At 41.2% G+C, this 26,485-nt stretch overlaps 1 protein-coding gene across 1 annotated transcript in view; it reads left to right on the top strand.

The window, feature by feature from the left end:
- Nucleotides 1–26,259, top strand: part of FASN (fatty acid synthase) — a 47,530-nt gene extending 21,271 nt beyond the window's left edge. The window contains exons 15-43 of the mRNA XM_048050305.2: nucleotides 778–893; nucleotides 1,358–1,533; nucleotides 1,883–2,074; nucleotides 2,353–2,433; nucleotides 2,528–2,713; nucleotides 3,030–3,209; nucleotides 3,436–3,639; nucleotides 4,966–5,276; nucleotides 5,427–5,816; nucleotides 7,684–7,848; nucleotides 8,064–8,182; nucleotides 8,289–8,443; nucleotides 8,788–8,991; nucleotides 9,976–10,126; nucleotides 10,661–10,839; nucleotides 11,401–11,520; nucleotides 11,669–11,791; nucleotides 13,791–14,014; nucleotides 14,312–14,513; nucleotides 15,586–15,737; nucleotides 16,221–16,312; nucleotides 16,465–16,616; nucleotides 16,899–17,138; nucleotides 19,297–19,485; nucleotides 19,990–20,217; nucleotides 20,683–20,903; nucleotides 21,487–21,585; nucleotides 21,711–21,962; nucleotides 22,985–26,259. Of these exons, the coding sequence (XP_047906262.1) occupies nucleotides 778–893; nucleotides 1,358–1,533; nucleotides 1,883–2,074; nucleotides 2,353–2,433; nucleotides 2,528–2,713; nucleotides 3,030–3,209; nucleotides 3,436–3,639; nucleotides 4,966–5,276; nucleotides 5,427–5,816; nucleotides 7,684–7,848; nucleotides 8,064–8,182; nucleotides 8,289–8,443; nucleotides 8,788–8,991; nucleotides 9,976–10,126; nucleotides 10,661–10,839; nucleotides 11,401–11,520; nucleotides 11,669–11,791; nucleotides 13,791–14,014; nucleotides 14,312–14,513; nucleotides 15,586–15,737; nucleotides 16,221–16,312; nucleotides 16,465–16,616; nucleotides 16,899–17,138; nucleotides 19,297–19,485; nucleotides 19,990–20,217; nucleotides 20,683–20,903; nucleotides 21,487–21,585; nucleotides 21,711–21,962; nucleotides 22,985–23,122 (5,241 nt within the window). The 3' untranslated portion in view covers nucleotides 23,123–26,259. The remainder of the gene's footprint in view (nucleotides 1–777; nucleotides 894–1,357; nucleotides 1,534–1,882; nucleotides 2,075–2,352; nucleotides 2,434–2,527; nucleotides 2,714–3,029; nucleotides 3,210–3,435; nucleotides 3,640–4,965; nucleotides 5,277–5,426; nucleotides 5,817–7,683; nucleotides 7,849–8,063; nucleotides 8,183–8,288; nucleotides 8,444–8,787; nucleotides 8,992–9,975; nucleotides 10,127–10,660; nucleotides 10,840–11,400; nucleotides 11,521–11,668; nucleotides 11,792–13,790; nucleotides 14,015–14,311; nucleotides 14,514–15,585; nucleotides 15,738–16,220; nucleotides 16,313–16,464; nucleotides 16,617–16,898; nucleotides 17,139–19,296; nucleotides 19,486–19,989; nucleotides 20,218–20,682; nucleotides 20,904–21,486; nucleotides 21,586–21,710; nucleotides 21,963–22,984) is intronic.
- The last annotated feature ends 226 nt before the right edge of the window (nucleotides 26,260–26,485 follow it).

Genomic DNA, 26,485 nt, shown 5'->3' with positions numbered 1-26,485 from the left:
AAGAAGATCCATTTGTGAATCAAGTTTTATACTTGTACAGTGCTTCTGAGTTCCTATCCAGTATATATTTTTTATGTATATTAGTTTTATTTGTGCTTTGAAAGTGCGACTTGAAGGGAGAATCAGAGCAGAACTGTATAGACATGTATTTTTCTCTAAAAAGATTTTTTACTTAATATTAAAATCACTGCACCGTTTTGGAATCTAATGCAAGTGACTAATGATTTCATCAGCTGGGTTTGAGATTGTTGTTTTTCTCTTCCTTCTTCCTTCTCCCACTTAAAGACTGTAGACCAAATTAAAGAACAGATCAAATTTGGATCAGATGTTCAAGGCTGGGTTTTTGATTTAATAGCAGTTGTTTGGAAAATGCTCTAGGAAGCTACAGACTGAAAAAGGCTGATCCTGGGAGCAAGAGCTTAAGGAGGGGTGGTGCACAAGTGGGAGGCTCAAGGGGGTGATCTTGCAGTTCTTGAAGTGTAGCTGTTGATTTCACAGGGCAATTTGCCTGGGAAAGGGAGATGTGTGATTTGACAGAATTTCATGAATATTACATATATTCTTCCTTACAAGACATGCAGCTTCCTGGGTGGCTGGAAGGGTATTGTGCTCTGCTGCTTCTAGCCTGTTAAAATGTGCACGTTCTAGCACCTGGCACAGGTGCAGAAGCAGTTTTGACAAAACAGTTTCTTTGTAGTGTGTGGAAGGGAGGGAAAATCAGAGGCAAAATAGTTAGTAATACTTTCCACCAGTGATTTCTGAACTCTACTTGACCAGGCTATCTTGAGGAGAAGTTTGAAACCATCATGCACTATTCTACCTTTGATGAAGAAGGACCAGAAGAATAACTTGGAGTTCTTCCTAACACAGACTGGAAAGATTCATTTAACTGGGTAAGGAGACTAAGGGATCAAGGGTGAGTGGGGTATCAGTTAGGAGAGAATTCAAGCCTCTTCTCTAGCATGCGTGTCTTCACCATGATTGAAATACTCCTTCAACAAAATTGGGAAAAATGGGATTTACACGTATGCTTTACATATTTTTTTTGCTCACTTAGGAAACATTTCCGCAGGTTAGAGATTGCTTGGGCTGGGGAGGTGCTTTTCAAAGAGAAGGAATCCATTTCCAGAGGCCTAGGAACCTGGAGCTGGCTCACAGAAAGTAAACTTTGCATCTCATAGACTGTTAGAATTAACATATTTGGCTACAGTACATGTTCATGGAACCCCTGGAGAAGTCTCAGACATGGAGCCCAGGAACAGTTACTATATGACCTTTAAGTATTATGGGCAATTTTCTTTTTTTTTCTTTTTTTCTTTTTTCCCTCCAATTGTCTTGATCCTTTTTGTCTTCCTAGCATAAATGTTCTTGGAAACAACTTGTTCCCATCTGTGGAATACCCTGTCCCTGTGGGAACACCCCTTATTTCTCCATATATCAAATGGGACCACAGCCAGGACTGGGATGTTCCAAAAGCTGAAGACTTCCCATCAGGTTCCAAAGGCTCTGCATCTGCTTCAGTCTACAATATTGGTATGTTTGTCAGTTGGTTTTGTTTGTTTTCCTACTTTACCTCTGCATTTTTTATAAAACTAGGAAAAGGATACTCAAAGGACAGCATCCTTGAAGTCATCTTCTGAAGCTTCGTATATTTTTATTTATTCGTTTTCAGAGAGACTGGATCTACTTCTGAAATGAGGTTAAAGAATATGAACAGAGGAGGAAATTGTCTTGATTCAGACTGACAGCAGTCGTAAGATTGGCATGTTGCCAGTCGGGATTGCTGGGGAAAACACTAGATCCTCTTAAAGAAATTTAGGGCAAAAGATCTCTTTATTTGTGAGTTTATATTATTTTTATTCTGCTCTTTATTCTTTCACAGATGTGAGTCCTGACTCTCCTGACCATTACCTGGTTGGTCATTGCATTGACGGCAGAATCCTGTACCCAGCAACTGGGTACCTTGTGCTGGCTTGGCGATCTCTGGCACGGTCTCTTGGCATGGCCATGGAGCAAACAGCCGTTATGTTTGAAGAAGTTATAATTCATCAGGCAACTATCCTTCCCAAAAAGGGTAAGTGAGTGGTATTGTCACAACTGCAACAATTAAAGGAGCGTAAGGAAAAAAATGCAAAGGAAAAGTGAAGAGGAACTGGGGGGGGGGGGGGGGGGGGGGGGGCAGGTAGAAGGATTGGGAGTGCAACATGACTGTATGAAATTACTCATTGTTCAGTCAAGTAACACATACAGTCACCTTTACTCCATGTTGTGTGGAGTGAGTCTGGAAATGATGCTGGAGAATGGAGGCAGTAAATGACCTTGCAGCCCTGTCTTCCTCAATGTTTCTTGCAGGATCAGTGCAGTTGGAAGTTCGAATCATGCCTGCTTCCCACTGCTTTGAAGTGTCAGGGAATGGGAATTTGGCTGTGAGTGGTAAGTGAATGAAGTGTGTGTGCATGCCCTGGCCTACTCAAATCCATTATGCATAAACACTGATGATTCTTATTCTTGCCACTGTGCCCATCAGGGAAGATTAGCCTCCTAGAAAACGATGCTCTGAAGAACTTTCATAACCAGCTAGCTGCCTTTCAGACTCATTTAGACACAAGCTCAAAGTCTGGCCTCTTGAAGGAAGACGTTTACCAAGAGCTGCATCTTCGTGGATATAATTATGGACCAACTTTCCAGGGTGTTCTGGAATGCAACGGTGAAGGTGAATTTACTTTCTATAGAAGAATGATGAACATAGTTACTGTAATGACGAATATTTGATCTTTTAGTTCAATTTGTATTAATGGTCCACTTGACTATGCTTTGTGGAGTAATTATACTTTTTAGTGTGGTAACAGAGAACAACTAAGTGTTCTAACAGGGCACTGGGAAAGCTGTTATCTCCAGTGCAGAACTGATTACTGGAGTTTACAGGGGAAGCTGGGTGCATACAACAGACTTTGTAGTTAAGTAACGACTTCGCACATCTGCTGAATGACACAATTACAGTGAGGTTTCCACTCTCTCTTCTTCTGCAGCAAGTGCAGGGAAAGTTCTGTGGAATGGAAACTGGGTGACCTTCCTTGACACCTTGCTACACATGATAGTCTTAGCTGAGACTGGGCGCAGTCTACGCTTACCTACCAGGATTCGCTCAGTGTATATTGACCCAGTGCTGCATCCAGAGCATGTGTGCCAATACCAGGACAATGTAGAAGGTAATGTCTTTTGTGCTTGGGCTTTTACAAGTTCCTTTGAGTGCTGTGTGTGTGAATGTTTGACTTTCTTAGAAGTAGGATGGACTTCAGGGGCCGTCTTACTCTCCAAGTTATTCTACAGCTCCCTTTGTAACGGTCTGATATAGCACTCACTGTTCATCTGGTCACCTTGAAGAAAATGCTTATAGAGTTTGATGCAAGCTTATGTTTGTTTCTTGTCTTTCAGCTTTAGATGTTGTTGTTGACCACTGTCTTAACAGCCTCAAAGCAGGAGGTGTTCAGATTAATGGTCTTCATGCTTCTGTGGCACCACGACGACAACAGGAACGAATCCCTCCCACCCTGGAAAAATTCTGCTTTGTTCCCTATAATGAGAGTAACTGTTTGTCTTCCAGTGCCCAGCTTCATGCCTATCTGGAGCACTGCAAAGGTAGGTAGAGTGGGGTTGGTTCGTTTTCACACTAGGGGAATCTTCCAGCTTGCCAGAACTGAAAGAAACTGTTCATACTACTTCAATCCTTAGAGCAATTAAGAAATTAAGTTTTGGTCTCTGTACAAGACTTCAGCAGGAGTCCTATGTCTGTACACTTGTTAGAAGCTAAAAACTACTTTTGCCTGAGGTACCTCTAGAATGCAAGTAGGAGTAAAGCCAGCAGGCGGGGGCATCTACACTTCTTTAACGGGCAATGTGTCAAATAGCACAACCTTTCCTGTAAGCAGAGAGGCAGAAATCAGCTGCTTCTTGGAGAAATCCAGTCTGCTTACTTCAAAAACTGATAAGAAAGCCTACTTCATTGAGTCTTTGGCTTTCTTAGTTTGCTTTGTTTTGTTTTTCCTCTGAACTGCCACGATGGGGAAGGTGACATGTCTGTTCCCATTTATTTGTGGGCACAAGAGCTTATCCAAGGAGGAAAAGTGTTTTAGTGAGATATGCTAAAGAAAATTTACGTTTGCCACAAGAATAGAATAAAAGCAGCTTAGACTGTTGTGAAACCAGTAGCCTAGTTTAATGCTCTCTGGCTGGGGAGACATCATCTGTGCCCAGCTCCTTGCCTTCTTGTCTCTCTATCAAAGGAGGCAGGGAGGAATTGAGTGGAGGTTTTCTTTATTTTGGGTTTGTGGGTTGTTTTTTGAGGTCTTTGCTATGCCTTGAGATGTCATTTTTGGTATTCTATGTTGGTATAGTGACTTCATGCTCATCCTTTGATTAGACAATAAGTTTTAAAGATTTTATTTCCTTTTTTTTTTTTTTGTCAGTATATCTTCCTATCCAGATACTGTCGCCAAAGTTTTTATCTGTAGTGGGATTTTTTTTTTGTTAGCACTGTTGCTGATCTCAGTCAAAATCAGCTATTTCCCATTCAGTTGTAAAGCAAAGACTTCTACTCACTTTTGTATTTGTGGAAAAATACAACTTTCCACCTCGACTCTCTAAAGCTCTTGTCAATCACAGATTTTCTGTTAGTTGCCCTCTTTTAGTTGGAGCCTTACCCTGGGTAGTCTTGGTGGTTCAGATTGTCTTGGCACAAACCTTACTTGTTTTGAGGCTGCAGCTACTGTATAATCTGTAATTATGGGAAAGCACAGAATAATGCACTATGTCTTTGTGGCTAGGCTGATGATACAAGACTATGACTTGATCAGTGGTGATCACCTGGTATAGCAAATGGGGGAGGGGACATTCTCTTCAGAAAGAGGATAAGAAAAATCTTTGGAAAATCTGACTCCTCCTTTCGTTTCTTCTTCTACTCCATAGGTCTGATCAAGAACTTACAGGCTAAAGTGGCTGTGCATGGTGTCAAATTAGTCATCCACGGCCTAGAAACTACAGGAGCTGCTGCAGGGTCTTCACCCATGCAGAAGGGCCTTCAGCATATCCTTGCTGAAATCTGCCGTCTGGAACTGAATGGAAACCTACATTCTGAGCTGGAACAGATCGTGACTCAAGAGAAAATGCACTTCCAGGATGACCCTCTTCTCAGTGGCTTGCTAGATTCTTCGGAGTTGAAGACTTGCCTGGATGTGGCATTGGAGAACATGACCAGTCACAGGATGAAGATAGTGGAGGTTAGCTGGAAGCCTGGGATGGAATCGTAGCTCGCGTTTCCATGCCTCCCAGTAACCTGATCACATACTTCTATTATTGCAGTTACAATTCTGAATATCATTCGTTTTTCAGCTTGGTTTTCCATTTCCAATTCCTTTCTTTTCTAACAGGCTCTTGCAGGAAATGGACATCTGTTCTCTCGTGTCAAGAGTATTCTGAATACTCAGCCCTTATTGCAGCTGGACTACATTGCCACTGATTGCACCCTTGAAGCTCTTTCAGCTAATGAAACAGAGCTACAGGATGCTGGAATTTCCTTTAGCCAGTGGGATCCGTCTAACCCTCCTTCTGGAAACCTGGCCAATGCTGACCTGGTGGTATACAACTGTTCAACAAATGTTCTAGGGAACACCACTAAAATTGTCTCTAATTTGGCAGCTGCAGTGAAAGAAGGAGGGTTTGTTTTGCTACACACCCTTCTTCAAGGAGAAACTCTTGGAGAAATTGTCAGCTTCCTTACAAGCCCAGATCTGCAGCAGAAGCACAGCTTCCTGTCTCAGGTAAACATCCTGGAAGGACAAATATTTTCTCTGTGGTTAGTCTGAAGTCTGCTGCTTGCATACTTCCTTGTGATGAATGTTGAGTAGATGTTGCTTTCCACTGAGGCTCTCTGTAAGAATATATTTAAGGAATACTACTTCAGAAGAAAAGAGTTGTCAATTGCCACAGATTAGATTGGAAGAGTAAACAGCAAATTCAATCAGGAATGCCTTTCTTAATGCATTAAAAAATAGTCATTGTCACGCATATATCTATATAATCTCTAGGAACACACTGGCCAGGACAACTCAGTTATAGCTAAAATAACATGATGCGTTGTTGGGTTAGAGGATACAGCTTTTTCACTGTAGGATCCTAAAAGGCTTCAGTGTCAGAATATCATTCCTCCAGCTCTAATATCAAAAGGAGGTGAGACTTTACATAATAGTTAAGCACGCGCTTGCAGCCCAGAAGGCCAACTATGTCCTGGGCTGCATTAAAAAAGGGGTGGCCAGCAGGGAGAGGGAGGTGGTTGTCCCCTTCTACTCTGCTCTTGTGAGACCCCACCTGGAATACTGTGTGCAGGCCTGGGGCCCCCAGCACACGAAGAATGCGGAGCTCTTGGAATGAGTCCAGAGGAGGGCCACTAAGATGATCAGAGGGCTGGAGCAGCTCTCCTCTGAAGAAAGGTTGAGGGAAGCTTGTTTAGCTTGGAGAAGAGAAGGCTCCAGGGAGACCTCATTGCAGCCTTCCAGTACTTGAAGGGAGCATATAAACAGGAGGGGGAACTGCCCAGTGCTTCTGTCTATCTAGAACATTATGCAAGGCCTCTTGTCCCTCAGGGGAGTCAACAGCACTTCCCAGTTTAGTATCATCAGTAAACTTGCTGAGGATGCATTCAACCATTCAACTCCTGGATCCAAATTGCTGATGAAAATGCTGAACAGAACTGGCCCCGGAATCGAACCCTGGGGAACACCGCTGTTGACCAGCGGCCAGCCAGATGTAGCCCCACTCACTACAATACGGAGGCAAGAATGGGTCTTAGAGTTCTTACAATGTCCCTGTCCAGAAAACTTCCCATAGTCCTTGATATCACATATCACACTGTCAAAATGTCCTGCTGTTTTATATAGCCTGTAGTCGTCTTTATTTCATTAAAATTGTAGAGCTTCAGTGTTCCTGCATGTGTCACGCATGCGTTTTCGTTCTCTTGTTTTTCTGAAGTGTTGTTTCAATATAATTTAAGCATATAGGTGCTCCTTCCCTGCTACAAGTTTGTTGCTTCCAGGCTTCTCCCTCCCCTCTCACAGGATTGAAGAATTTAGGTGATTTGTGGTTTTTTTTGTGCTTCCTCTGTCCCACTTTTTCTATTGCAGATAGGGCTTACACAACCTAGATTAGTAATATATAAACTCAGTGTTTTCCCCTTCTGTTATTTTCTCTGCTGGGATTTGTACATTCTTTTTGTCCCTGAAGATCTGTCTTTCTTAGACTGCTGAAATTAAATTTTAGGCACATTCAAATCCTATATGGGATTTTCCAGCATGGTTAGTGCTCTGCTTTTTGCATATCTCATAGTGTAGTAAGACAAATTGCCTAACCAGGGCTTTGAGATACTTGTACTACTGCATTCAGAAGGTATTTTAGGGAAGAAGGAATAGTCTAGACATGGATAAAATACTGCCATGTTAAACAAATATGTATTTGTACTGAGACAGTACAGAGCTAACACCAAAATTTCCAGCAAAAGCAAGAAAATGGTGGACAGGGCCTATTGTTCCCAGTGAGGCAGTCTTCAGGGAGACTCAGCAAGGTGGTTTGTAGTTTTAATTGATTCAAAAGAAACATCACAAACTTTAATTGTTGTTGTATGTGATTTGACAGGCACAATGGGAAGGCGTATTCAGCAAGGCCTCACTGAATCTAATTGCAATGAAGAGATCTTTCTTTGGCTCAGTTATTTTCCTGTGTCGCCGGCAATCCCCTGCCAAAACACCCATTTTTCTCCCAATAGATGAGACCCATTATAAGTGGGTTGAATCCTTAAAGGTGAGAATTCCTGTGTTTTGGATATTTGGCTTTCCAAATCATTACACTTTCTTAATGAGATATTTAGCAGTATTGGGGTTGCGGGGGGAGAAAAAGAGTATGTATTTGTTCAATTGCTTTTCTTAAAGTACAACTTATTCATCTCTGCCTTAAGGATACAAGGGGTGTTTTCTTTCTGAGGTTCCTGGCAAAACAGTCTGGGGTTTGTCTTGTAGGAGATCTTGGCCGACCAATCGGAGCAGCCTGTGTGGTTGACTGCCACCAGTTGTGGGAACTCAGGAATTTTGGGCATGGTGAACTGTCTCCGCCTGGAAGCAGAAGGTCACAGAATCAGGTACAAAAGCATGCCCTTGAGTCACAGTTGGAGAAAAGATGTTTTTGTCTTAGGTTCTTTTCAGTCTTATACCAAAACAAACATAATGACAACTCTTCGCTTCTAGGTGTGTGTTCGTTTCCAACTTGAACCCTTCATCGGCTGTCCCATCCATTAGTCTTTCTTCTCTGGAGATGCAGGAGATTGTTCAGAGAGATCTGGTGATGAATGTATATCGCGATGGAAAGTGGGGCTCCTTCAGGCATCTCCCATTGCAGCAAGGTAACTGCTTTGAGGCTTAAGGATCACTTGCAGGGCTTAAAAGAATAGAATATGAATGGACTTTCATAGACTATGAGTAGCTATTGTTCCCACATTTTTATTATTATTTAATAAGTGGATAATTTGGAATTCTTCCGTTCCAGCTCAGAGTGAATAGTAGCATGCTCTGGTACCAGGAAGAGGGATAAGGTATTTAGGGTATGGGCAGAATTGCAGGGTAAGTAAGAGCTTTGCGTGGAGGGCAAATAGAGGAGAAGGCAGCAATTACGCATGGAGTTTACTCACTCTGGAAAGTGTGTCCCCGTGTTAATGTGTATAAAGTTAATCTGTTCTTCCTTCTGCAGGACAACCTCAGGAGTTGACAGAATATGCCTACGTCAATGCGTTGACTCGTGGAGATCTCTCATCCCTTCATTGGATTGTTTCCCCACTTCAGCACTTCTACACAACTAATCCAGATGTTCTGCTCTGTAAAGTCTATTATGCATCTCTTAATTTCCGGGACATTATGCTGGCCACAGGAAAGCTTTCTCCAGATGCTATCCCTGGTAAGCTAAAATTACACTAAAAGAAAAATTATTCATATATTACTATGATATAATTTATTCACATAACTTCATTAATTTTATTTATGCAATGGATAAAGTATGTATCAGCTTTTGTTTAGCAAGAAAGTACACTTTTGAAAAGGAAGTATAGCCATACTTCAGGACTATGCACCTAAAACTTGCAAGTTCTACTTCCACTTATAGCCCCATTTTTCACACGGCAGAATTGTTAAAATGCTGTGAAGGAAACATTATTAGCCCCATTGCATAGATACCAAGCATGAGGTGAAATGTTGGAGGTTTCAGAGATGGGCAAGGTACATACCAAGGTGAGAATGTTGAAGTTTCATGCTGCCATGCTACTGGACATGTTTTGCTTTTAGGGGAGAATAACGCAAGGTGAAGTATCTGCTGTCTATGAAATGTAGATTATCATCTAGCTTGGTAAGGAGTTAAGGATTAATGTCTGTGAAATGGTTTTGAAGCTTCATTTAAACAAAGTAAAAAGTATGTTTGGAGACTTTGACTATGAGTGACTTTGACTAGGGCTGTGTTTTCCTTCGTGACTGAGATTAGTCTCTTCCTAAAGTGTGTGTTCACAGATACAAAGGTTTAGCAGTAAACCTGTTTTCTCTGTGATCACCCTTTCTAGTTTATGTATCATTCTTTTTTAAAGAGCAAAAAAAGTGTCATTGAAACAGGATGTTTCAGTGAAACTTCTCAGGTGCAAGCCGGAAACTAAAGCAATACGATCAAGGACAGAGAGTAAAATTTAATGAGACCAAGTCGTTTTCTGCTATTCTTGCTCTTAAGAATGAGAGATTAACTGCGGTGGCTTATGTACCGTGTACATAGTAGACAAATCTTAGCATTTTTTCTGTCTCTAGGGTTCCAGCTTTCAAGGACTACTATTTCAGTAAATTCTCTACCAAAAGATTTTAGAAGAGAAGTTTTCCTTTGTAAAAGATGTTTACCTTCTTTCAGGTAACTGGGCTTCACAGCAGTGCATGCTAGGCATGGAGTTCTCAGGACGGGACCTGGCTGGAAGAAGGGTGATGGGATTGCTGCCAGCAAAAGGGCTGGCTACAGTGGTAGACTGTGAGAAGAGGTTTCTATGGGAAGTCCCTAAAAACTGGTAGGTCATCTTCTGTTTTCTGTTTCATGTACGTGGGTAAGATTTGCCTTGCTGCCTGATGCTGATGACAACCCTGATCTGACTAGAGGACTGCATAATGGATAGATTCTACTCTGGGAAATGATAATAGAGCTATAGTCTCCCGAGCAGGGTTTGGCTCAGTCATCTGATTCACTGCAGGAGCTGAGCACTGTGGGTTTTTTGTTTGTTTGTTTTTGTTTTGTTTTTCTACAGTGGCTTGTACTAGTTTTTCATCTCTTTCTTGGGCTTTTAGCTCCTTGTGTTTTGGTATATGCAAAGATTTTTAGTGTGGATTATGTTACTGGTGAGTTACTGAAATACTTCCGTAGAAGAATAAAGCCCTTAGCTGTGCTTGGCCACTGTGGTAATCTGTCGTATTGTTGAGAACCATTTATACTCTTTGGTCTATCTTGGCAGTTTAACCTTCCCATTGCTGAAAAGCAAACTTCAGCAGGAGAATCTGGGAGGTTTCCAAGGGTAAAGATCTCTTCTCCCCTTCACTTTGCTTCCTAGGACTCTGGAAGAAGCAGCTTCGGTGCCTGTGGTTTATGCCACTGCTTATTATGCCTTGGTGGTTCGAGGTGGTATGAAGAAGGGTGAGAGTGTCCTTATTCACTCTGGCTCAGGAGGTGTGGGCCAAGCAGCCATTGCCATTGCCCTGAGCATGGGCTGCCGTGTCTTTACTACTGTAGGTGGGTACCAAGAATCCAGTTTTATTAAATGTATCTGTGTGTGTGTGTGTATATATGCCTACATTTTTTTTGTTATATGCATACACACGTGTATATAAAAAATATATTTACGTACATATTTTTTCCCCCAAGCATGATCTACTGCTACCTTGACCTAGTTTCTAGTCTGAGGAAGGGATACACAGTGAATACAGCTACTGACTATGTGCTAGAAATTTCCACAGCACAGAAAATTTATCTACCTTCTGTATATTATGTAATTCAGAAGTATGGGAGAACAAAACTGCTTCATTTTAAATTCAGTGATGTGATCAAAGAGTGTCTATCCTTTGTAAGGCTTCATCTGTTTCTGGTCATTTCTGTGTCCCATAAATGACTAGCCTCTGTCCTAACATTTGACACCTTGAGAGCCTGAGAGCTTTGAAGCAACTGCTTGGTGGCTGCTTAGACTGCACATCTTTTCTTGAGACCTCAAAGATGAAAATGGATTGTTTTCATCACTAAAGAATTAACATAAAAGTACTAACATCATTCAGTCATCTACTTCTTTTGTACTTCTAGGCTCTGCTGAGAAACGCCAATATCTCCAAGCAAGGTTCCCACAGCTGGATGCCAATAGCTTTGCCAGCTCCCGAAATACTACCTTTGAGCAACATATATTACGAGTTACCAATGGAAAAGGTGTGAACTCAAAAATATTTTTCCTTCTTTAGTTAGCTGTGCCACGTTACATAGCTGCACTTTCTGAAGACGAAAGGGATCACTATAAAACAGGGGTAGGCTCTCCACAGACTTGAGTTTATTAAAGTTGCTTCTTCTTTCATTGCAGGTGTCAACCTTGTGCTGAATTCCTTGGCAGAAGAAAAGCTCCAAGCCAGTTTGCGTTGTCTTGCTCAACATGGGCGCTTTTTGGAAATAGGCAAATTTGATCTATCTAACAACAGTCAGCTTGGTAAGATGAGGCATCAGGAAATACCTTTTGTTATGTTTAAGCAAGCATGACAGCACAACCTACTTAGTATCGTAATGCAGGCTAATCTTCAAATTTAGAAAAAGCTTTTTAGCGGAAACATTTGTTTCATAAATAGGAATTTTGCTTTGGCTTTACAAGCCATGTGTTAAATGCGTCATTGCAAAATTTGCATTGCTTCTATCACTAACAATTTCTCTAGCCTTTTCCATGAATACCTTCTTGTTCAGCATTTTTCAAGAAGGCTGCATAAAACGTGCAAAATAAGTGAGTGATCTTTCCTGAAGTCTTTCTTTATAATCAATGTAGGATGTGTTGCCCACAAAGTGTTTGGCTTGGAAGGTAGTAAGAAGCAGCTTTTGCTTCACATGACACTGTTTACCACTGTCGATTAGCTTTTAGATTTCTTAGATCTGTTAGACAATATTTATAAACTTTTTGGGATGAAACGTGTCTATTTGTAGTAGATTAGTGCACTGTAAAAGTAGCAAATCATAGCATCACAGAACCATAGAATGGTTTGGGTTGGAAGGGACCTTAAAGATCATCTAGTTCCAACCACCCTGTTACGGGCAGGGGCACCTTCCACTAGATGAGGTTGTCAAAGCCCTATCCAACCTAGCCATGAGCACTTCAGGGATGGGGCATCCACAGCTTCTTCTGGGCAACCTGTTCCAGTGCCTCACCACCCCCATAGTGAAGAATTTCTTAGTAATATCTAAACTAAAGCCTACTCTCTTTTAGTTTAAAGCCATTACCCCTTATCCTGTCACTATATTCCCTGATAAAGAGTCTCTCTGCAGCTTTCCTGTAGGCCCTCTTTAGGTACTGGAAGGCCACTATAGGGTCTCCCCAGAGCCTCATCTTCTCCATGCTGAACAATCCCAACTCTCTCAGCCTGTCCTCATAAGAGGGGTGTTCCAGCCCTTTGATCATACTCATGGCCCTCTTCCAGACCTCCACCAGCACATCCATGTCCTTCTTATGTTGGGAGCCCCAGAGCTGAACACAGTGCTCTAGCTGGGGTCTCAAGAGAGCAGAGCAGAGAGGGAGAATCACCTTCCTCGATCTGCTGGCTATGCTTCTTGTGATACAGCTCAGGATATGGTTAGCTGTCTGTTCTGCAAGAGTACATTGCTGGCTGATACTGAGTTTTTCATCAACCAACACCCCCAGGTCCTTCTTCCCAGGGCTGCTCTCCATTCACCACCCATCCCTTCCCTCCAGCATGTTGACCACACCACGCATGAAGTGCATAGCTATACAAGCTGAAATTTTGCCCTCTGTTCTGGGTAAATTTGATCATTTGTAGAATGAAAGTAATTGGATTTTTTTTTCAGAAAATTACAGATAACTTGATCTGAGGGAACTTTATTTTGTTGTTTCACTAAATATCTGCACCATTTTGATGTCAAAAGGGCAAGATGGATCCATTTCTCTTGGATAGAAAAACAAATTCAAGTATTACAATGTGATGTATCAGTGAAAAGTGACCAGAATGTTCTCTTGGAGAACAATAGCATATAATAAATGTTGACAGTCTCCTTCCTAATTCTAACTAAATTACAAAAGACTATAGCATTAATTAAAGCTTTTCATGGAGAAGAGTTTCCTACTGGAGAAGGACAGGATGTATATGGGATTCTAGTTCCTCTGTGACTTCTGACTCAGCTGCCACTATATACAAAACATCTTTTTTAATATCAGACTGACCATGTATTAGCTTGTCGTTTTGACACAGTTTTTATAGGTGGAGTTTCTGTTAAACTGGTCTACTTGTAATATTACAACCTAATTAATATAGCTTTTAGAGAGTATGTGCAAGAATGTGTTTTGAAAAACATGGGATTCTAGCAACTAATGACTGCTTTACTCTTCAGTTTTACACTACTAAGCTACACAAAAACATTCGTGAAGCAGAAGATAGACTCCGTTTTGAAATGGCAGCAGCATCGGGTAATAACAAAGTTGCTTTTTCCAGGAATGGCTCTTTTTCTCAAGAATGTGTCATTTCATGGGATCCTACTGGATTCAATCTTTGGGGAAGCAAACGAAGAGTGGGAATTAGTATCGAAGTTGCTGACAAAAGGCATAGAAAATGGTGTGGTAAAGCCCCTGAGAAGTACAGTCTTCAGCAAAGAAGAGGTAGAAGCTGCCTTCAGGTTCATGGCACAAGGAAAACACATTGGCAAAGTTATGATCAAGGTAAGGGCATAATAATTTTGATTCTTTGATGCATCTGTAATCCTCTGTAGGTACTATATCGGATATTCTGATCCAGTTTGACTTGAAGCTGTGTAACCAAAACAGCACAGGTTTACAGCTTTTGCTACTGACACTGGAATGTATGTAACATTGTCAAGTCTGTCACTCAGTCTACAAGTTTGATTCCCAATTGATTGGAGGAGCATAGCTGTGTGTGGAAAGACAGGAAATACGTTTGTGTATCCAAACTTAACTTGCTTTTTGGTGGTTTGATTTGGTTTTGTTTTGCTGTGGAAGATCCAAGAAGAGGAGAAGCAATATCCTTTAAGAAGGTCTGAACCAGTCAAACTCTCTGCCATCTCCCGAACTTCCTGTCCACCGACCAAGTCTTACATCATCACAGGGGGCCTGGGAGGATTTGGGCTTGAGTTGGCACGGTGGCTAATTGAGAGAGGAGCACAGAAGCTTGTCCTGACATCTCGTTCTGGCATACGAACTGGTAAGCAAAAACCGTAAATGATGGGGAACATAACTGCCTTCAGCTGACCTCAGTTTGTTGTTTCATTCCATTTTAAGTGTCTTATCAACAAATAGGAATGTCTTGATCACCCTTTTCCCTCCTCTCATGTATATATTCTCTCGCTTTCAAGAAGCTGTCATCCCCTTTATTCTAAAGGAAGAAGTATCTTTTAAGTCTGCCTCTATTTTCTACTACTGCTTTTTTCTTCTTTTTTATAGTTCTTAATTCTATCAATCCATGTTTGCCTTTTACTTCCTTACCCAGGATTTTTTCTGTAGCTTTACTTTTACCTTTACCCCCTCTATAATGTCTGTATCCAGCTGCCTCATTGCCTTGTCCAATAGCTGTAGTGTGGTGGCTTGCATGCCCCAAGAAAAGGCCTGTAAACACCTTGCTAAAGATACTCTATCCCTGAAGTTCTCAGTGTGGATGATTGCTTCTGCTCCTTCAGATAACTCATCTAGAAAGATGTGCCCTACTGTCCGGTAACACCAGTTAGTTTTCTTGCTCAGTTTTGAGCCATTAGGTTGATTACAGTCTCAGTACCAAGATTTCTTATCAGTGGTAGTCTTAAAAGTTTACTTATACAAATTCAGCCATAACTTCCTTCTGTCTTTACAGCTTTCTTCTTTCTATTGGCAAGGTCACAATTGCACCACTTATGCAAACATATAGATCAAATCCTTTTGTACTTTCCAAGTTTTGGTTGTGCCGCTACTGATGGTTGTCTTGCTCTAATCTAGCCACTCTTTACTGTCTCATTACGCAAATTCTTAAGTTTATTTCACTTCAGTGTTGCACCCTATCCCCCAAATGTTCTTCCAAATCCCTTGTCCACACTATGATCTGTTTAGGATACTTCTGAAACTAAAGTGATTTCTATCTACTATTCAGGTTTTGTCCAGTTTTCCTTTTGTAGCTGAATTGGCACTTATTTAGCTATTCGGTCCCTATCTGGTCAGAAAAGTGTAGGAAGCCCACTAATAAAAGCCTGATGGTCTGAATGCTTCATCGTAGACATTATTCACTTTTTTTTTTTTTTTTTTTATAGGCTACCAGGCTAAATGTGTTAGAGAATGGAAGGCACTGGGAATCCAAGTGTTGGTATCTACTAGTGATATTGGAACACTAGAAGGAACACAGCTATTGATAGAAGAAGCTATGCGGCTTGGACCAGTTGGGGGCATCTTTAATTTGGCTGTGGTAAGTGCCAAAAATACTTAGGACTTTTAAGAGACAGCAGCCATTAAAGTGGCTTTTGTACTGAGGGCAGTTCAGGTTTTAGATTTTCTCTTTGTGTTTAAAAGACCACTTTGTTTGGCCCTTACCTGATGAATAAATAAAGGCTGATGGGTCTGGCTCCTTGACCTGGGAAGCAGCAGTATGCGGCCAGCCAGCTTAGTTCTTTGGTCAGGTGAATGTTGCCCATGACTCCTGGGGACAAGAAAAACACTATGCAGAACTTGCTAGTTGAAGACTGCAGTGGCAGTACTGGAAAGAGTAGACTTATCACAAACTATGTTGGCCTTGTTGTAATTTGAGGACATCTAGGCAACGTCTGTGTTGTAAAGTTTACAAAAATCCATTGTGTAGTGATATCCTTTCATATCTCAAAAACCATGGCAAATTTAAACTGGAGAGAATACTGATTTTTTGTTTTGTTTTTGTTTTAAACCCCTCCAATAGGTCCTTAGAGATGCCATGATTGAAAATCAGACCCCAGAATTATTCTGGGAGGTCAACAAGGCCAAGTATTCAGGCACCCTTCATCTGGACTGGTACGTATCTGTAGAAGGGATAAATATGAACTAGTTTTATGGTTACAGAATTGATCAAACTTAATCATTTTAGTCTTATATTAGCCTTCCACAGCAACACATAGTTAGCAGGCTTTTCTGATGGGTTTCTTTGTCTCCTTCTCCATTCCAAGGGTGACTCGTAAGAAGTGCCCAGATCTGGACTATTTTGTTGTGTTCTCCTCTGTAAGCTGTGGAAGAGGAAATGCTGGTCAAAGTAATTATGGCTTTGCCAATTCTGCCATGGAGCGTATCTGTGAGCAGCGACACCATGATGGGCTCCCAGGTAAGATGACTATTTATTGCCCAGAAAAATCTATCCCACCAAACATCCAGAGGAGAACCAATTCACCAGAAATTTGTGCACTTGTCTAGAATGATAATGAATGTTGAAGACTATTTCCTGTCCTAGCTGTTAACCTTAGTCGTTCACGCATGAACACTGACTGTTTAACAGTACAAAGGAAATGCAGGCATTTGCTTAAGCTGTTTTTAACTCCCTTTTGTTGCTGCCATGTGTTTTAGTTAGTTGCCTAGTGTGTTCTTCCTTCTGATTTTTTTCCTACAGGCCTGGCAATCCAATGGGGGGCCATTGGTGATGTGGGTATCCTGAAGACAGTGGGAAACACAGACGTTGTGATTGGGGGAACCATTCCCCAGCAAATCAGCTCATGCCTGGAAGTGCTCGATACCTTCCTGAATCAACCTCATCCTGTCATGTCCAGTTTTGTCCTAGCAGAGAAGGTCTCTGTGAAAAGCGAAGGAAGCAATCAACGGGATCTTGTAGAAGCTGTTGCTCACATCATTGGTAAATGCAAAGACTAGCAATTGCATAGTTGGCGCTGATTTTTCTAGAAGTGGTATTTCTCCAGTATGTTCTGAGGGGAATATTGTTTTCAACTGGTGTTTGGAGGAAAGCGAGGGCTGATGTAAAGTACCTCATCCTCTGCTTCTAGAAGCATCCTTTGCTGAAGCAGACATGGGGATACTGCTGATACGGTTATTTCCATAGCAGTTTGCATGAGAACCTGAGAACAGTGTGATGGGGTGAGACTGGAGGTCCATCTGTCCCAGTATTTTGTGTCCAATAGTGCCCAAAAGCTTGTTTCCCTCCTGCAGCCACTCAGCTATGACTGGGCAGCAGCCAGTGACTTCTGGTCCACTTTCAGAGTGGTGGGTGGTTTTGGGAGTGGTCTGTTTAGTGCAATGCTATGCACCTCTGATTCCCCATCTGTCCTTTATTTAAAAAATGTATTTTTATTCATCTTTTCCACTTCCCTCTATTTAATTTGTTGTCCTTTGGAGTCAGCTGTTCTTCTCTTCTTGTTTCTTTTCTTTTAGTCCTCTCCCTTTTGGAGAGAGCTTCAGGGTTTTGTTAGGGCTGGGCTAACATGACATCCCAAATGGAGAAACCAATGGCAACAGTGGCCAATGTCCATTTTCCCTTATCCTGCCAGGTCTCTAGAGCAAGCACTGCTGGACAGTGTCTACATGTCAACACTTTTGGAAAGCAGTTGTGCAGTTGTAGGTGCTCTGTTCAGCATCTCCCTGTGATTGCTGTGGTGTGGGTGTGTTGTGCTAGTGGTGTTTCTATTGAGTTGATTGGGGCATTATTCGTTTGTCTTTTACTTTAAGTTGCTCCTTCTCTTTCATTGTCTCCAATAATACATTTTGTTGAGTGTGGGCTTATCTCCCATAGTGTGTTTCTGTACGTGTGTACACTTATTTCAGTCCCTTCAGTTTTGTTTAGAGTGGACTGGTGCCTTTCTCCAAGTGGAGAATCAATAGGAACAGCTCCCAAGGGGAAAATTCTGGGAGCAAATATATGATTAACGCCTTGAGTGCTACTCCAGATTTGAAAACACTCAGCTTGGGAATTCCCCATGCTGCAAAAAGTGGCTTTTATGTTCTTAGTAATTAACTGGTAGTGTATTCTCTTATCAGCTGTGTGTGATCCCATGTGAACCATAGCTGAACTATGTGTTATAAGAAGTGCAATGTCTTTCTGTCTGTTTTGAACCTGCTTCCTTTTACCACAGTGTCCCCTGTTCTTGTGTTGAAAGTGAATAATCTGTCAATTCTACTATGTCCCACTTCAGTTGTCTCCCTTCCAAACAGAAGTGTATACTGATCTTTTCTTTCCTACCAAAAGAGGCACTCAAATTAGACAGTCTCCTGAGGGTTAGTTAAAGAATTGTGTCTAGTAACTAACAGCAAATCTGATTGCAGAAAACATTCATGGCTTTTAGAAGTTATATGAAATGCATGGGAGTGTCTGGAAAATTGTACCAGCTGTAGGGTTTGTTTGGAAGGAGAGAGTGGCTGAAGACAATGAAGGGAGAAACTAGTAAGAAGCCTAAGGGTGGAAACATGGGTCAGAATAAGGTGGAGCGGGAGAGGGAAAGCTATGGGTACAGGTGTTATTATGAGAAGCCTTTTGCAGGTAAGGAAAGGATGAGAGATGTGAACAATGCAAAAATTGAAGGGGAAGAGGGAACTAAGACTGGAAGAAAAGTCAGTTTTTCTAATGTGATAAGTATCAAGTGTTGCAATAAGCCATCATTGCCACTGCTAACTGTTTTGATCTCATCTTGTAACCTAGGATTAATTGTGTTAGGTCTGAGACTGGTTTCAGTTACAGTCTTCAGTATGTGAAATTTCTCTAGGTGGCTGTTCTAAACTTTGTCTAGAGCTGAAGTGCTAATGTTCACAGCTATGTAGCTGGGACTGATGTATTCCCTGCCATAAAGTTCTGTACATTTAACGCGTACCCTAAAGACTAGATCCCATATGACCAGATGTGGGTTGTAGAAGTAATTTTTGAAAGCATTAGATGATCCTGAACGGTAAATTCTGCTCTGTAGCTGAAGTTTATTCAGGTTTGAAGAAAAACAGAAAAGCTGAGAAGAGAGGCCTAGAGCTGAAAAGAAATTGATCTTTTGCTTGTCTGCTGTTTTTTTCCTCAGGTGTCCGAGACGTGAGTAGTCTGAATGCTGACAGCACCTTAGCAGACTTGGGCCTGGATTCCTTGATGGGTGTGGAGGTGCGCCAGACACTGGAGAGAGACTATGACATCATTATGACCATGAGAGAAATCCGACTCCTTACAATCAACAAACTTCGTGAACTTTCCTCCAAGTCTGGGACAGCAGAGGGTATAGTGCCTGGATTAGGGTTGCTACCAGTCATCTGAGTACAAATAACTAAGCACCCAACCCATTGTTTTCATCTCTGGTGACATAAGCCTCTATCAGGCCATGAAATAAGATGATTATAGCTGAAAGGCTTTTATATGACAGACATATTGCTGAAATGCACTGACATTGGATTAGGTCTATCAGTTCCAGGGGAAGAGCATAAGAGATTGTGAAAGCTGTCTTGTTGCCTGGATAGTATCTGCCTAAATGGATATTCTTATGCAGCTGTATGTTTGTATCTGTAGGAATAAACAACATAACATCATGTTTACTGTAAGCTAAAAGCATATACAGTTGCCACAGAGCACGTGATGGTAGAAAGATCTTTATGTCTGTGCCTTGATTTTGTGAGCCAATGGGCTAATCTGGGCAACCATGAGCACCTCTTTTAGGGTTATGGTACAAGACCAAGACTCTGATCCTGTATCTAACTGTGTTTTTCTGGTGTGCTTTCCTTCAAAGAGCTGAAGCCATCCCAGCTGTTGAAGACAGGCCCAGGCGAGCCTCCAAAATTAGATTTGAACAACTTGCTGGTGAATCCAGAAGGGCCAACGATTACCCGTCTCAATGATGTTCAGAGCACAGAGCGCCCTCTTTTCCTTGTTCACCCCATTGAGGGATCCATTGCAGTTTTCTACACTCTCGCTTCCAGACTTCATATGCCCTGCTACGGGCTCCAGTGCACAAAAGGTATCTCAGTTCTTCAGTATCTTGAATTTGTAAATCTAACATTTTGAACTTCAGTTTCCTCATAGAAGGAGTTTTGTTTCTGGACCCTTAAACTCAGAGGATCAAGCATCAGTACCTATAGTCCACACAGGGTTGTGTCTAACAACCCCAGCTAATGAGAAGTATTAGGTTAGATTGAAAAGCTTGTGCATGGGGAAAATGGGACAATTAGGTATTTCATTAAGTCCCTGCCAGCAGGTAAGCATGTGGGAGAAAAACAAGGCATAGTGTTCTACCTATCTCTGGAAACTAGAAGCATTACTGTTCCTTGTCCATAATATAGGTTGCTTACTGTGATTTAGAAGCTTACCTTTAAAATAATGTGGATGTTTCTAATGAGGTTGTTTCTATGTTCATGAAAACATAATTGTCTCTGCTAATGTCTGTTTCACCTGACTCTATTTCTAACTTACTTTCATGTTCTAGCTGCTCCCTTGGACAGCATACAGAGTCTGGCATCCTATTACATTGACTGTATGAAGCAGATACAGCCTGAAGGACCTTACCGCATTGCTGGATACTCTTTTGGTGCCTGTGTAGCTTTTGAAATGTGCTCCCAGCTGCAAGGACAACAGAATGCCTCCCATGCACTCAACAGTCTATTCCTCTTTGATGGGTCTCATTCCTTTGTGGCAGCTTACACTCAGGTAAGAAATACAAAGAAAATCTTCAGTCTGGAGACCATCCTCTGTCGTCAGGGAGGACTGAATGCTTACTGGGAGCTTAATATTCTAGATATGAACTATCTGAAAAGCTGAGACTTTTCTTGCTGGAGGAGTTGGTACAGAGCTATAGATAGTGGATGCTTAAGGATGGCTGAAGAGTGGAAGCATGTAGGGGGTGGTCTTCAATAACTGGCTAGGGCTGACCCACAAATGCTGCTCTTGCCATGGTAAATACTAATATTAGTATGGAGCCCTCAAGACAAGATCCTAGTGTAGGGGTGCTAGGAAACCCTCCTTAAGCCTTCCTTCCCATTTTAATTGTGCTTTCTAGGAGATCCTAGAAAGATCCTAGATTCTTGCTAATTGCCACCTGTAGATGTGCTTTCTAATCTGTCCTCAAGGTATCTTTCCTGTGTACCAAGCTTCGGTTTCTCTTTTTTGTTGGTTTCTTCTCCCCCTGCCGCCTTTTCCTATTCAAAGTCCTTTGTTATGGAATTGTTTTTATCTAGCATTCAAGCTCGGGTATATCGTTTTTTTGATAGCTCTTTACTGCTTGCTTTTTCAGAGCTACAGAGCCAAGCTGGCCCAAGGAAATGAGGCTGCACTGGAGACAGAAGCATTGTGTGCCTTTGTTCAGCAATTTACGGGCATTGAATATAATAAGGTAATGCTCATTTCTTATATTGCAAAGGAGGGATGTGGATGTGGGTGTTTTGTTTTGTTATTTTTAATGTACATTAATTCCCAGATATTGAGACTAAAGCGGAAAAAAAATGTTAATATTTCTAGCTGTTGGAGATTCTTTTGCCCTTGAAAGATCTGGAGGCTCGTGTCAATGCTGCTGCAGACCTGATAACTCAGATTCATAAAAACATCAATCGTGAAGCACTCAGCTTTGCAGCTGCTTCCTTTTACCACAAGCTGAAGGCTGCTGACAAGTATATACCAGAGTCAAAGTATCATGGGAATGTGACACTGATGAGGGCGAAGACTCACAATGAATATGAAGAAGGTCTGGGTGGAGACTACAGACTCTCAGAGGTCAGTCTGAGGCCTCCTGTTGGCTGTTTAGGTTCCTGTAAGAGTTGGGAGAATAAAAGAAAAGCATGGAAAACCATTCTTATGGAAGGGTGAAAAGATGAAACCTAACTGAAAGAAATAGTTATTCTGCAGCTATCATGCTCTGACAAGAAATAAGACACAAGAAGCAAATAAGTTGATTGGTTCCAAACATTTTTCTCAGGGCAGGGAGAGCAACGAGGTCTAGCCTCTATATTGGATAATCTGTTTTCTATAGCTAATTCTTGCAGCTCCCTAAATAGACAATAAATAAGACGATAAAGATACATGACCTAAATAGATGATAAAGGTACTAGAAGAATGTGACTCAACAGAAGTAACTTTGAGACTCTGTTTTTTGACTGTAGACCACTAAAGTTTGGCTACTGCATGAGGGCAGACTTTGAAGAGCGAATGTCAGCCCTCTGATAACAGAGGCAGCATTTTCTTAGTTACACTTTGTGGACATTTTCCTGGTATCTGTACAGTAAAAGATTTTCAAAATCACTTTCCTTCTCCTAGCATCTTCTGCCCCTTCAGACTTCTGACTTGCATTCATTCTAGATTCCAAGCTAACATGAAATGTGATTTAAAGTTCCATAATGCCCTTAAAGGAAGAGGCATGGGGATGGTGGGAGAAAGATAAGTGGAGGGTTATTCGGTTTTCTTAAGAGCATGGAGGTAGCTACTTCAGTCATTCTTTGATATAGTAGGTAAATTATTCTATCAGTATCATGTTGCTCGTTTTCCTGCCCAGCTTATATTTGAGTGGGTCACCTGTCAGGCTGCCAAACTACAGTGCTTTAAAACATGAGTTCCAAACAGTGTCCTGTAGATGATCTATGAAAAATGCATCGGAGTAAAACTGGTCATGTTTTCTATTAAATTGGTAGAGACAGTAGTGTAAAATATGAGTAACTTAGACTGACAAACCCAAAACAGCCAGGTGGCTAGCTGGTTGTAAATTGAGAATGTAAAGTTTTTTCTGTTTTGCATCTGTACAGGTATGTGATGGAAAAGTGTCTGTCCATGTCATTGAAGGGGACCACCGCACCTTATTGGAGGGAGATGGTGTTGAATCAATTATTGGGATCATCCACAGCTCACTGGCAGAACCACGTGTCAGTGTCAGAGAGGGTTAAGTTCTGCTCGCTTACTGTCAATGGTGAAGAAAATGCCAACAACATTCCTTGTTATGACAGACCCCAAGGAACTCTTCCTGTTGTTCAACATCTCATCTGCTCTGCTGCCAGAACTGGGAAGTCCAGCTGCATTTGATTGGTCTTTCTCACTCACTCACTCTTCTTTCCCAACTTTTATGGGTTCTCTCTCCTTTTTCCCTTTTTATGCTTTGTTTTATCCCTGTCCATGTTACATTAGTGCTGTGACTCTGTCACTGTGCACTGCTGTGAGGGTTCCCCACTGATGGTTGCTTCCTACACCTTTGGCAGTATGAAAAACAAATTTAGCAGTAGATTTCTTGTGCTCTATATTGTTTTGTCTTAACAGTATTCCAAAGGGTAAGTGATAGCACTTGTTGACCAAGCCCAGTGAGCAGAGAGGGGAGCTGCAGCTGATTTCGGAGATACCTGTTGTCTGTGAAGAATCTGTCTGTAGGTCAGAAAGAGAATTCCATTGAGGCTTTTGTAACTATGTTTTGTTTTGTTTTGTTTTTAATTTGATATATTCTAAGTATTTATTGTGTCAAACCAGAGACTTCTTGCTTGGTTTTAATTTATCGTGGGTACCGGAGAAAAACATCCATTTTGGAGGGGTAGGTTTATTCTACAAGGGAAAGTTGCCCATTTTTTAAACCAAAGTGCATCTTTGGAACAGCCTGTTTCTTTTTTGTTTATTTGGTGTTTTTTGTTGTTTTGGTTGGTTGGTTTTGTGGGTTTTTTTTGTTTTGTGGCTGTGTTTTTTTTGTTTGTTTTTCACCCCCCCACACACACCCTGCCCTGTTCAGAAAGGAAATGGTAGAAGGGAGGGTTCTTGCCATCATTCTCTCTTTTGAGAAGAGAGAGGAGTGGGGGGCAGGATGGATGGTTCAACAGATGCAACTGTATTGAACAGCATTAACTTGAGCTGATAAAAACAGGCAGAGCTGTCCCTAGAGATGTACTCGGTTTATATTTGTGCAAGGTTCTGTTCTATGCTTTACCAGAACCATAGTAAAGCATTACTATTGCTTCACCTTTATTCCCTCCCACCTCCAGTCTCTCCACCCAACCAGCCATTTGGAGTGTCAGGGGGAAGACAGTTCTTCATTGCTAACTGTACAAGTCCTCCTACCCCTGCTCTCCCATAACTGAAGCTCAGGCAAACATACAAGCATCTACCCAAAGCCCCTGCATATTTTATTTAGCACAGGGCTCGCTTAAGCCTTGGGTATTGATTTTTCTCTTGGCAATGAGATGGGAGATCCTACATAACTTAGTTAATTTATCAGTTTGGCATGATTTTAAGATATAGTACCTTTTTAAAGGAAACTTTAAATACAATACAAACATAAAATACAATTAAAAAAAATAGTCTTTGCTGTGTTGGATCTGTCTTTTCCAAAATCAGTAAATCCTTGCTACGCTTATGATACAGAGGAGACCAGGATAGCAACAAGGTACCAACTAGGAGGCGTTATTGTGCCTCCCAGAACTGCTTAATCCCCAGTTCTTTGTGTATTCATTCCCCAGTGAAGTATCCTGTTAGTACAGGAGCATTCTAGTGAGAGGAACAGCTGACTCCTCACTCAGGTTCTGCCTAGTGTTTTTTGCTTATACTACCCTCTGTGGATAGTGGCTGGGTTAACTGGTTTTAGTTTTTTAAGGTATTTCTTTTGTGAAATCTGAAATAAAAACAACGTAATGTCAGCTTAAAGCATTTCCAGAATAAATCTTGTTCTCCTTTCTTCCTTTCTTCCTTTCTTCCTTTCTTCCTTTCTTCCTTTCTTCCTTTCTTCCTTTCTTCCTTTCTTCCTTTCTTCCTTTCTTCCTTTCTTCCTTTCTTCCTTTCTTCCTTTCTTCCTTTCTTCCTTTCTTCCTTTCTTCCTTTCTTCCTTTCTTCCTTTCTTCTTTTAATATATATTTTTTTTTGGTCTCAAGAATGTCTTTGTCTCTCCTAGAATTAAACAGAATTGATCACTCGTTGGCTTTTTGTCTTATTCTCTATTACCATTTTTTTAATCCTAACTTTTATTTGGAATCTCTCATTTCTTGATATAAAACTGCTGCTGGCATATCTAATTTGGATCTGTAGAAATAACAATAATAAAGAAGACTTGAATATTATTTTGGAGCATGGCTTCTTATTGCCATGATTTTAGTATCTTAGATGCAACCAAACCACACACCCACAGGACTGAAGTGGAAACCCTCAAATTCTAATTCTGGCTTCATTGTTGTGGTTTTGGACAAGCCATTAATGCTACCACCTCAGTTTCCCCATCTGTAAAATGGGACTAATAGCATCTACCTCAAGGTCATTGAGAGTGCTAGATAGGCAATGGGTATACATGCTATTAAGTTGTTAGGTATGATGATCAGGTGTTAGCTGGCAATGGAAGGAGGCAGGCAGGTAATGTGTGAAGGGGAAGGTGCCTTACATCTGCAAAGAATGTGATACCGAGGAGTGGCTATATGTACTGGGCATATGTGCATAATATGGGACTTCATTGTTATCTACTGCATGCTATCCATGCACATCCTAGCATATGACACCATGTAAAACAAAAACGATGAGGACTGATATTTTTTTTTTCTACTTGTTTTACTGCTGGCAATGGTAGTGAGCCTCACACAGAGTGAAATAATCCTATTTGCCTTGGTTATGTTGAAAACCTAGAATGAAAAATAAAGGAGTGATTAAACTTTAATCAAACAGGTACAATATTTCTGCACTAAAATGAAGTGTTTAACAAGTCTGACCCAGCTTCTCAGCTTGGAATGAAAGTGGTGCAGTTCTGAATGGGCTGTGTGGAGGGAGCAAGGACTAATGCTGTTCCAGCTCTCTGAGCAGGAGTTTTACAAGTTCTCTGTATAAACATAAATGTGCATGGTCTCCTCTAGGCAAAGCTTGAAGATACTGGTTTAGTAATAGAAGTTCCTCCACAATTACTTATAGCCTTTATTCTCTCAATGTTCTTGTGGTTGTTATTTGAAAAGCAGAAGGTTATTGTTCTGTTTTTCCCATAATTGTCTAATTATGAGCTACTGCCCTGTAACCCATTATGTAACTGGCTACTGAAAACAGTGTGCCAAAAATAAAAACCTTATTAGTGCTGGTATTGCTTGTTATTTCTCAGTGGTCTATTAACTACATGGGTGGAAAAATAGCAGCATCATGCAAAATGAAATACTGCAATTGCTGATTTGAGAAGTCAAAGATTTACCCTTCTTTGTGAAACTGAAGTGGAAATCTCTTGTCAATTGATACCTGCATTCCTTTTCAGTTAGTTTCTCAGAGGCTTCTCTACACCATGCTGGTCTTTCTTGAGACTGCAAAACATAGCC

The sequence above is a fragment of the Anser cygnoides genome, chromosome 19, assembly GCF_040182565.1.
Source record: "Anser cygnoides isolate HZ-2024a breed goose chromosome 19, Taihu_goose_T2T_genome, whole genome shotgun sequence".
Classification (NCBI taxonomy): domain Eukaryota; kingdom Metazoa; phylum Chordata; class Aves; order Anseriformes; family Anatidae; genus Anser; species Anser cygnoides.
Note: the sequence above shows the minus strand (reverse complement) of the source record. Positions and strands in the feature narration are given on the sequence as shown.